The 12,080-nt window shown below is 51.0% G+C and overlaps 1 protein-coding gene across 1 annotated transcript in view; it reads left to right on the top strand.

The window, feature by feature from the left end:
* Nucleotides 1–10,829, top strand: part of CCDC3 (coiled-coil domain containing 3) — a 218,465-nt gene extending 207,636 nt beyond the window's left edge. Inside the window, exon 3 of the mRNA XM_069228670.1 lies at nucleotides 10,068–10,829. Within this exon, the coding sequence (XP_069084771.1) occupies nucleotides 10,068–10,343 (276 nt within the window). The 3' untranslated portion in view covers nucleotides 10,344–10,829. The remainder of the gene's footprint in view (nucleotides 1–10,067) is intronic.
* Nucleotides 10,830–12,080: the final 1,251 nt, after the last annotated feature.

Here is a 12,080-nt window from a genome sequence, read left to right as displayed (position 1 = left end):
CCCTTGGTAGCTTGGCACAAGCAGCCAGGCTTATCTCAGAAGCAATGTGTAAAGTATTTGTACCAATACACACAGTAATACAGTGAATATACTACAAAATGGACACCACATCAGTTTAGAAAAATAGGTAATATTTGTCTAAATCCAGCATACACAAGTCAAGATATGAATTTGCAAAAGAATAAGAGTCTTACTCCATAGAAAACAATGGAAACGTTGATTTTACACAAAGTACCTGATTTGTGTAAAAAATAAAGCTGCAAGGGCAAGCGTGCATTGGAAAAGTCAGCGATGGCTGGATTTAACTCGCAAGTGAGGCTGTGCCTCGTTTCCTTCTCTGGTCGGGTCGGCCATGCGTCATTTTTCTCCCTCTCAAGAGAGCGATGCATTGATTTCCGGCATGGGGTGCCTCGGGTCTGCGTCGATTCATGATGACTTTGACATCCAGGGATGATGCGTGAGAAATTCGGTCGCACGGTGTTTGAAAACCGTGCTGTGTGGGGTTTGCATCATTATCAGCAGCCGCACGTGGGTGTTGCATCGTTTCTCAAGCCGTGATGCGTTGATCTCCCAGCCACGATGCAGGTGGAGCGTCGATTTTAGCCACAAAGCGGGTGGCATGTCATTTAGCAGCTGCGTTGCAGATGGTGCATCGAGAATTTCCCCGCACAGCATTCTGTGCGTGGATTTCAGTTCTTGTTCTGCCAACTTCACCTTTCAAGGGCCCAGGGACTAGATAGGGCACCACTTGGCAGGTCATGAGTCTCAGCAGAGTCCAGGTGATGGAAGAGGAAGTCTTTGATGGCCCTGAGTCTTCAAAACAGGATGCAAGCACAGTTCGAGCCCTTGGAGATTCTTCTTCAAGCAGAAATGCACGGCCAAGGATCCAGAGATGGCGCACGCCTGATTTCCTCGCTCCGGAGGGGCCGGCTGGAAATCGAGTAGAAGCGCGCCGTCTCCGGGCCGATCGGGGTCTGCGCAGAGGTGCTGAACTGGGGGCCGGTACCGGGCGTGACCGGGCCCCCGTGGCGGCCCCGGAGGGTGCTGGCGAGCGGACCTAGCCCGGCCACGAGGGAGAAGGCCGGCGGCCCGTTCTCGCGGCTGAAGCCGCGGCCTCGCGTCGAGCCGCGGGCCGACGCGGTTCGGAGGTGGACGGCCCGAGAACAGCGGGGGACTCCGGACGAGTCTCCCCGCTGCAGCGGAGGTGCCGGCGGGGGCCTGGGGGCCCAGGTGAAGGTGCGCACCATCGGGCGGCGGAGCAGCACTGCTCCTGGACACGGGCGCGGCCCCTGATAGTGTTGGGGCTGGCCCGCGATCATGGCGGAGCACTATAATACTGAGGTGGCGGCACAGCCCCTGGACCTATAGCGAGGCCGTTTGACGGGTGGAAGAGGACTGGGCCTTGACGGCGACCAGAGCGGCGGCAAGGCCAATAGATTGTGGACCCCGGTGGGCGCCTGTGGGCCCGAGGAGATCGTGGTGGGCCGGTGTGGCCGATGGAGGTGAGGCCCGGCCTGGGGCAGCCCGAGAACACACTGAACTGGGTCCCCGGGAGCCGGTCTAGAGACAGAGTGAGGCCGACCCCCTGGCAAGACTAAGCCAGCGAAGGAAAGGAACACCCAGCGGAGCTGATGAGCGAGGGGACATGCCCCGGTGGGGGAGCAAGGGGCAGTTTGCCCGGCAGATGAAAATCACGGAGCCCCCCGGGTACCCTGGAGCACCAACGACCCCTGAGTGAGCAGTATGGTGGACGGAGTACCTGAAGAGAATAGGATCTGAGGGGTGGCTGAGTGCGCCTGGACGTGATTCTGATGCCACAAGAGGAACAAGAAGGAGACGGTATCGGCGCCAAGAGGAAGGGTGACCGGGCTGGGCCTACGACGCACTAAAGGGCCCGGACGGAGGAGCATAGCCCTGGACACGCAGTGCATGGAAGAGCTGAAGAGACTAGCAGTTAGCCATAAATCGACAACGTGGAGCCCCCAGCACTGCAGCCCAAAAACAGAAGGGTCCGGTGGGGTGTCGGGAACCTGTTCGGGACTGCCTAGGGGCTGAGGAGCGGCCTACGGAGAATAGGGCGTGAAGACACGGAGAGGAGCTTACGATAATGCTCCTCTGGATGGGGGGGATAATGCGTACTGGATGGGGGGGACTCCGCAGACTCAGACCAGGTCCCATAAATGACGCATTCAGGGAATATTATACGTAATTATATGGGAAACCTAGCGACCTGGGGACGGAGACCTTTGACAAGTACCTGCAGCAAATCCCACTGCCAACACTGAACACAGAGGAGAGAGATAGCCTGGGGGGACCAGTGACAGTGGAGGAGGTAAACGAGGCCATTGCACAGTTAGCCCCTGGGAGGACCCCTGGTACAGACGGTCTCCCCATGGATTTTTACAAAAAATATAAGTCCCTGCTGGTTCCCCAGCTGATGGAGATGTATGCGGAGGCATTGTACTGTGGGGAGCTGCCGCGCACGCTGCGGGAGGCCTTAGTGGTGCCACTCCCCAAGACAAATGTCAGGGAGGCATCAGTGACGGACTTTCGGCCTTTATCGATGCTAACAAGATCATGGCTAGCCGGCTGCTCCCCCTTTTGACCAAGCTCGCGCACGCAGACCAGAACGGCTTTGTTCCTGGCCACAGCACCTCCCTGAATCTAAGGCGGGTTTTTACCGTTTTGCACATGCCCAAAGAATTGAAACCGCCAGCGGGGGTCTTGCTAGCGGTAGATTTCGAGAAGGCCTTCGACTCAATCAGATGGGACTATCTAAGGGCCGTGATGTTAAAAATGGGACTCGGGGAGGGTTGGGTGAAATGGGTGGACCTGTTGTACTCATCCCCGCTAGCAAGAGTGAAGACGGGAAAAACGATATCCAGTGCATACCCAGTACACCGAGGAACCAGGCAGGGGTGCCCCCTGTCCCCACTATTATTTGCCCTGGCAATTGAGCCCCTAGCGTCGCAGCTGCGACGGGAAGGCGTGGGTAAGGGAATTGATTGGGGTCCGGCTGAGTATATTGTGTCCCTGTATGCCAATGACATACTTATTTACCTGAGGGACGGGACAAGCGGACTCACGTGGGCGTTGGGGATCCCGAAGGACTTCGGGGGGTTGTCTGGACTTCACCTTAATCGAAGGAAAACATTTGTGTTCCCCGTACTGCCAGGCAGCGTACGCCCTGATGCATGCCCAGCGGATGTAAATTGGGCCCGCAGACTTTTAAATACCTGGGCATACAAATATTTCACGAACTGAGCGACCTCCGGGATGGTAATCTTGGCAGGACACTCAGATCCCTGCGGTCCTCGGTTAGGTTCTGGCGTTCACTGAAGCTAACCATAATGGCCAGAGTGGCGCTCTCTAAAATGATTATGCTTCCCCGCCTCCTCTACTACTTCGCTAACTTACAACTACGGGTCCCCTCTGCATGGTTTCACGAGTTGAATGCTCTGCTCAGGGAGTTGGTATGGGATGATGGTCGTAGACGAACGGCGCTGTCGACCATTTGTAGACCGACCCATATGGGAGGACTGGGTGCCACTGACTTCGAGGCATTTTATCTGGCATCCCAGTTACAATGGGTGGCTGGCTGGCTGGCTGGCGGGCAGGGGACATCTGGATTTGTGTACCGCACACGGTGAATTAGATACAGCTCAGATCGTAGCACGTATGGCAAGCAGGAAGATTGCCCCCTTAGGGGACAACATAATGTGTAGTGTTGCAATGAAATGTTGGAAACGGTGCACAAAAAGGGTCGGAGTGGCCCACCATACTCCCCGGCTCTGCCGCTAGCGGTCCTCGCCCTGGACCAGGGAGTAAGGGAACAGGGGGGGCTAGGACTGGGACCATGGACGAGAGCAGGAGTGGTGACAGTTGGGGGGCTACTCAAGGAAGGAGTGATGAGGAGCTTCACTGACATATATCCGAGGGCGGGGTACCTCCGGGACAATTTTTGCTCTTTAGGAAGTTGGTGCATACCCTGAAGGACCATTGGGACACGATTAATGCGGAACCCGCTGTCCACGGGGTATTGCACCTCCTGTTGACAACAGGAGAGGAACCTCATTTGGTTGCTAAAATATACCGGGCCCAAATTGAGGCTGCGATTGACCCTCTGCATTCACTAAGAGAAAAATGGGTGAGGACAGTTGGGCGGGACCTGTCTGAGACAGAGTGGACCAGAGCACTAGCTTATCCCCGGACGATCTCACGCAACACGAGACTAAGATACATCCAATACAACTACCTACACAGAACATACCTCACTCTTTACCGACTGCCCCAGCAAATATATGGGACTCCTAGGACATGCCCCAGATGTGGGGACGGGGAGGCTGACTTTGATCACATGATATGGGGATGTACGGTGCTTCAGACTGGTTGGAGTGCAATGATGGCGGTCCTGTCAGGGCTGTTTGAGGCGGAGCTACAGCCAACCCCTACTATGTGCTTGCTGGGCCTCAGGGCCGGTGCCCTGTGGGGGAAAGTCAGGGGTCGTTTCTTGGACCTTACTCTGGCCCTCTATAAAAGACTGATTACGAAGGGCTGGAAGTCTCCCAGCCACCCCTCGCTGTCTGAATGGAAAGGCGATGTCACGAGATGGTCCAGGGCTGAACTGCAGGTCCTTAAAGCCGAGGAGGCCAGGGGAGTTCGCCAGACCCCCATTGCTCCGGAATGGGAGAACCTAGTGACAAACTGGGACCACCTAATGAAGAGACCGATAGCCCCGAGGGGATAGGGTGAGTTGGCTAATATGCTCGATAGGCGTGACCGCTGGGGAATGTCCCCGAAACCAGAACTGGGGAAATGTCAGGCTCCTCACCAGGCTACACGCAATGACATAGGGTAAAATAGGGCTGTACACAATAACTAAATAGCTGCTGGAAGGGGGGGGAATAGATGGCTGGCCATTCCCGCAGAATTAGACACGCCCCGGCAGAACCTCCCTTTAATAGCTGCACAGGCCCACCCACACAAGCCAATAAGTTTATACATAGTTTAAAGTTGAGTTAAGTCTGTTATAAGGTCACAAAATACAAAATGGTAACAGGGGACACGGAAAGAAATAACCCCCAAAAAGCTGAACAGTTAATGTGCTGGAAACAGTGATTAATGAATACTATATGGTCATTAAAATGAACAAGAGATTGTGTAACACAATATCTGTAAAGCATAACAGGGGCACGGACTGCATGGTTGATATGTATAATAAGAACAAGATGTTGCCACAAATAGACCTACATATGTAAAACAGTGAACAGTTAATAAAAATATATTTGAAAAAAAAAAAAAAAGCAGGAATGCACAACAAAGTTAATTCTTTGTCAGCTTTTACAGGCAGAAACAGCAACTGCAGGATAGCCCACCAAAGTAAAGTCACAGACAGGGGCAGCACTTCTCCTCAGCGCTTCAGCTCTTCTCTTTTGCAGAGGTTCCTCTTGGTTCCATAAGTGAACTAAAGTCTGGGGTTTTGCGTCCAATACATATACCCCTTTCTACCTTTGAAGTAGGCAAACTTCAAAGGAAAGTCTCTGTTGTTTACAAGATCCTGCCTTGCCTACTCCAGGCCCCAGACACACCAGGGGGTTGGAGACTGCATTGTGTGAGGGCAGGCACAGCCAATTCAGGTGTAAGTGACCACGCTTCCCTCCACTCCAGCTCAGCTGGCTCATCAGGATATGCAGGCTAGACCCCAGCTCCCTTTGTGTCACTGTGTAGAGGGAATTCACAAAAGCCCAACTGTCAGTCTGACCCAGACAGGGAATCCACAAAAGGCAGAGTCTTGTAATAGTTAAAGCAAGAAAATGCCTACTTTCTAAAAGTGGCATTTTCAAACTAACAATCTAAAATCCGACTTCACTAACAGATGTATTTTTAAATTGTAAGTTCAGAGACCCCAAACTCCATATTTCTATCTGATCTCAAAGGGAAACTACAATTTAAGGATAAAGGCAGCCCCCATGTTAACTTTTGAGAAAGATAGGTCCTGCAACAGTGAAAACCCAAGTTGGCAGTATTTCACTGTTAAGCCATGTAAAACACATCAGTGCATGTCCCACCTTTAATAAATACTGCACCCTGCCCATGTGGCTACCTAGGGCCTTCCTTAGGGGTGCCTTACATGTATAAAAAGGGAAGGTTTAGGCCTAGCAAGTGGGTACACTTGCCAGGTCGAATTGGCAATTTAAAACGTCACACGCAGACATTGCAGTGGCAGGTCTGAGCCATGTTTACAGGGCTACTAATGTGTGTGGCATAACCAGTGCTGCGGGCCCACTAGTAGCATTTGATTTACAAGCCCTAGGCACCTCTAGTGCACTTTACCAGGGACTTACTAGTAAATCAAATATGCCAATCATGGAAAAGTCAATTACACAGCTAATTTACTCAGGAGTACGTGCACTTTAGCACTGGTCAGCAGTGGTAAAGTGCCCAGAGTACCACAAATAGCAAAAACAGAGTCATCACACAGTCCAAACATGGGAAGCAGAGGCAAAAAAAAGACAGGGGAGACCACGCCAAGGATGCCAGGTCTAACAGGAATTAATTTTAAAAAGTATGTCTCCTAGCTCCTCTTCTGTTGTCTATCTATTTATAAGAACTACCAGCCCAATTCTCATACATAAGAAACTTTTCACCACACTGCATCACCTTTGGCCTTTACTTAATGATGCAATCTAACAATGTGGTTTCATTTGCTTTAACCCCAATTGGTTTGCAACGAAATTTGAGTACCTTGGAAAGCTAGGTTAGACAGAATTTTTTAAATAATAATATTTCTAAAACTAAAGTTTTTGTTTTTAAGGGAACAAAATCATGCTGTCCCTATTCCTAGAGTGTCAGAGGAAGCAAGGTTAAAATAGTACAAACCTAGACTGACCTTGGAAGGGTGTTTTCCCAAAATTCGGATAGCAAACTCCATCTTTCTCATTTAGGTAGTAAGGCTCTAGCACATGTTGGTGTTTTAAATGAATTCTATATAGCATCAGCCAAGAGACATTTACATTGTTTATTGGAAATTTTTAAGTTAAGTTTTCTCCCATGCTAGTTAACTCATTACAGCATATCTCTATTGAGAAATGGTCCTACCTACACCTGTACGAAGGAAAGGCCCTGCCAAAAATCAAAACTGTTAGTCAAGCAATTCCAGTCCAGGGTTTATTTCTAGAACTAGCGTTAATTAGTTCTGTCACATTTGCCATTGCTAGCATTACAGTTGAGCATGCAGTTTATTACATGCTTTGGAAAGTACATTCAGAGATTTGTTAAAACAAGAGTATTATGTAAATTCTAGTACAAATTTTACATTTATTAGAAATCTCAGGTCTGTCTTGGAAAAATTAAACTGTAAGTTAGAATATCTCTATAATTGGTCTCCTAGGCATTTCTTAAAAACACTAACTAAAGATTTCGGGGGTCATTATGACCCTGGTGGTTTACTGTCTGCCAGGGTCGTGGTGGTGGTCAGCACCACCACTCTTCCACAAATATACGTCCGAACAACGCATCCTGGAACCACGCATGTCTGAACAATGCAGTCGGAAGAACAACTGCATTGTTACCACTAATGCCTTTTCCACGAATGCCTTAATAACAATTTTTCGTTGTAAAGGCATTCCTGGTAAAGGCATGCGTGGAATGACATGCGTGGTTCCAGCATGCAACCCCCCCTGACCTCCCACCTAGCCCCTAAAACTACCGCGACCCCACCGCCCTCCCCTAAAACTACCCCTACTCCCGCCCCTAAAAACTAAAACTACCCCAACCCCCCACAACCGCACTAAAAACCTAAAATTATCCCAAACCCCACCCGCCCCTAAAACTACTGTGACACCCAACCCTGTCCCCAAAACCTAAAACTACCTCGACACCCCACCTGCCCCAAAACCTAAACTTCCCCAATTCCCACCCCATCCCTAAAACCTAAAAGTACCCCGACCCACCACCCGCCCTTAAAAACTAAAACTACCCCTACTCCGCCCCTAAAACTACCCACCAACCCTACACCAGCCCAACTTACCTGATCACGTCCTCTCCGATCCCGAGTCTGTTTCCTCTGCCTTAACCACGCATGTTCGTTGTTCAGACATGCTCGGCTAAGGCAGAGGAAAACGAGTTAATTGTTCAGGAAAGTGTTGTTCTGCTTTTGTGGACAGCGCCCGTCGTTGTGCAGCTGTCGTTGTTCACGCTGCTTCCCCTCTTCCACCACAGGTCGGACTGGTGGTGCTGGTGGTCCTAACCCACAAGGGCAGCGCTGCAAGCAGCGCAGTCCTGGGGATTACGACTCTCCTCTTCGCCAGCGGTTTCATGGCAGTAGCACTGCCATGAAACGTCTGGTGGAGACGGGGTGCAGGGAGCACCAGGGGGACTGGTGCACACTACGTACTACAGCACTGCCGCCGGCTCAATTACGTGCTGGAGACAACGCTGTAGGCTGCTTCCCGCTGGGTCAGCGGACAGAAACTCTGTTTCCACCCGCTGACCCAGCGGGAAACTCGTAATGGGACCTCCAGGGAGGTGGCCAAACTGGCGGCAACCTGCCCGTTGGGGCTTCTGCGGATGTTGTGAACTGTGTGCCGAAGTCATAATGAACCCTTAGTTTTATGGAGGATAGCAACCACTATAAATCATTAATGTTATTTTCTTCTTTACCAAATCCTATTGAGTTTGCTTCTTTAACAGTACCTTTCACTTTCACTTGATCATTGAGCTAGGCGAGTTATTTTAGCACTCAGACGTTTTGCGTGCGAACGCTTATTAAAAAAACACTGTCCTAATCAAAAACCTGTGTAAAGGTGGGATCCATGATTTAACTCATGTTTTTTTCATTTGTCCGTTGATTGCAAAGCCGCACATTCGCTACATTATGGCCCTCATTCTGACCCTGGCGGTCGGCGGAGAGACGGCGGTCGGACCGCGAACAGACCGGCGGTATTAAAAATGGCATTCTGACCGCGGCGGTCCCCGCCGCGACCGACCGCCACTTCTCCACTCCGACCGCCACGGCGGTCATGACCGCGGGGCTGGAGTTTGCGCACTCCGGCCCGGCGGTCGTCCCAAGACCGCCAAGGGTATTATGACCCTGCCTACCGCCGCGGTTTCTTGCGGGCGGGAACCGCCGTGCGAACCATGGCGGTAAGCACTATCGGGGCCAGGGAATTCCTTCCCTGGCACTGATAGGGGTCTCCCCCACCCCCCACTACCCACCCGAGTCCTCCCCCCACACCCTCCACCCCCCTGCCACCCCCCAGAGGTGGTACGAACCCCCTCCCCACCCCCACCCCGACATGCACATACATGCACCCCGACATGCACACCCCCCCAACATGCACATATACACACCCCCTACACACACATACACAACGGGGACACATACCCGCACACATACATGCAGACATGCGCACCTGCCGAACAGCACACATTACCCATAGACACAGCAGCACCCCCCGCCCGCATACACGCACTCACACACCCCCTCTACACACTCACACGCACACCCCCATGCACGCCCACATCACACAACACCCCCCCACCCCCTCCCCTCACGGACGGTCAACTTACCTTGTGCGTTGGTCCTCCGGGAGGCGACGGGAGCCATGGGGAGGTGACCGCCAACAGAAGACCGCCAACAGAAGACCGCCACACAGAAATGTGGGTCGTAATTCTGTGGGCGGTGTTCTGCTGGCGTGGCGGTGGAGGTTGACCAGTCTCCACTTTCCCGCCGACCGCCAGTGTGGCTGCTGGCGGTTTTCCGGCGGAACGCTCCCAGCGGTCAGAATGCGCACAGCGGCATACCGCCGCGGTCGGCGGACTTCACCGCGGCGGTAACTCGGCGGTCTTGCGAAAAGACCGCCAAGGTCAGAATGAGGGCCTATGTCTTTATATTTTACATTTAATATAACTAATTAGGATGCGTTATTCTTTATAGAAGTCGCTATTAAGATATGTTTTATGTAGTGTATTATATTAATTGTTGATCTCAGTGGAGGTCTTAATCAAAAATGAAAAAAAATAAACTTTTTTTGTTTTCTAACTGTATTCTGGTTTGTTGTCTCCAGCTCATGTGCTCATCCATGCAAAAGGCGCTATTTGAAGAAGAAGATAGGGTGAAGAAACTGCAGCAAAAGCTGGCCACATTGGAAAAACGTCACAAGCAGCTAAGAGACCGGGTCAAAAAGGTCAAGAGGTCCTTGCGTCAGGCCAGGAAGAACAACAGGCTCATGGAACAGATGAACAAAAAGCTGAGCGAGAAGCTGGCATCCACGGCCAGCCAAATACCCCATCTGAACTCTCTATATCAAGGAAACCCTCGCTCTAAATACACGAAAGTGTAATCCGGAATGACTGCTGAGGGCAGAGGTGCAGCCACTGACCTCGTCTTGTAATCAATCACTGCATGGCTGACACAGCGATGGGACCAAGGGTGCTGGGCATCCTCTCCTTTCAAAACCGAGATACAGGTGGACATCATTACCTGGACTTACAAAAATGGAAGTACTTAGGAGAAATGCCACTATGGCTTGGTAATCAGCTTGCAATATTGCGTTTACCATTCACTGAATTTTATGCGGAATACTATCACGAATGAACACATATAGAAAGGGCATTGCAATACGTTTGCAGTTTATCTGAATCTTTCTATAAATATATAAATATATATTTTAAAAGCTTATATGAAATATTTTTATTACACATTGTTTAGTCACGTTTCAAATTATGTCGTACATCATCTTACTCTTCCTGCATCTCTTGTCCTTTTTTACCAAAATAGTTTGAAAGTTGAAATAAACGTTTGCACCAGTTCTTTGGAAATCATAAAACTTTCTGAAGGCATGTTTTTTTTAAAATGTTTTCTAAAGGGTTCATGCTAAGCCTTTTCTGGTCGTTCGGCTGACTCCTAAAACCAGCAGTACCGCATCACATATCTCTGATTGTGCTAATCTACACCAGAAATTGATCAAATTAATAAGAATGTACCAGTCTATTCAGAACATTTAGGGGGTCATTCTGACCCTGGCGGTCATCGACCGCCAGGGCCAACGACCGCGGAAGCACCGCCAACAGGCTGGCGGTGCTTCCTGGCCAATTCTGACCGCGGCGGTAAAGCCGCGGTCAGAAAAGGGAAACCGACGGTTTCCTGCCAGTTTTCCCCTGGCCAAAGGAATCCTCCATGGCGGCGCTGCTTGCAGCGCCGCCATGGGGATTCCGACCCCCTTCCCGCCATCCTGTTCCTGGCGGTTCTTACCGCCAGGAACAGGATGGCAGGAACGGGTGTCGTGGGGCCCCTGGGGGCCCCTGCACTGCCCATGCCACTGGCATGGGCAGTGTAGGGGCCCCCTAACAGGGCCTCATAAAGATTTTCAGTGTCTGCTGTGCAGACACTGAAAATCGCGACGGGTGCCACTGCACCCGTCGCACCCCTTCAACTCCGCCGGCTCCATTCGGAGCCGGCTTCATTGTTGAAGGGGCTTTCCCGCTGGGCCTGCGGGCGGCCTTCTGGCGGTCGCCCGCCGGCCCAGCGGGAAAGTCAGAATGACCGCCGCGGTCATTTGACCGCGGTACGGTCTTTTGGCGGTTACCGCCGGGGTCGGAATGACCCCCTTAGTATCAACTCTTTTTACTACTCCCTACTATGAGCTACTCCATGTTGAAATATTCTGCCACTTGTGTGGAGCAAAGGCCTCACCCCTAAACAAGCTTTGGCAAAGCCAATAAGTTTCACCTACGAATGATCTATTGGCTTTGTCAATGTTTTTAGACGTTGCATAGCGGCCCGGACTGCTGCACAACATGGCTTAAAATAAACGAAGAAAAGAACTGTTGCGGGCATTATTTTCTTTAGTTTCTGCCATATTGCACAGCAGTGCGGGTTGCTGTGCAATATGTCTAAAAAACACTGACAAAGCCAATAGATCACGCAAAACCTATTGGCTTTTCCAATGCTTGTTTATATCGGCCTTTTGGGTCATACGCAAGAGAAGAAACTTGAATCTCCTTTTGGAAGAATTGGGTGCTCTCTGGTGAGTCATGTTTGCACATACTCGCACGTCTCTTCTAATTGCATAAAAGTG

The sequence above is a fragment of the Pleurodeles waltl genome, chromosome 4_1 (assembly GCF_031143425.1).
Source record: "Pleurodeles waltl isolate 20211129_DDA chromosome 4_1, aPleWal1.hap1.20221129, whole genome shotgun sequence".
NCBI lineage: Eukaryota > Metazoa > Chordata > Amphibia > Caudata > Salamandridae > Pleurodeles > Pleurodeles waltl.
This window is presented reverse-complemented; position numbering and strand designations above follow the sequence as displayed.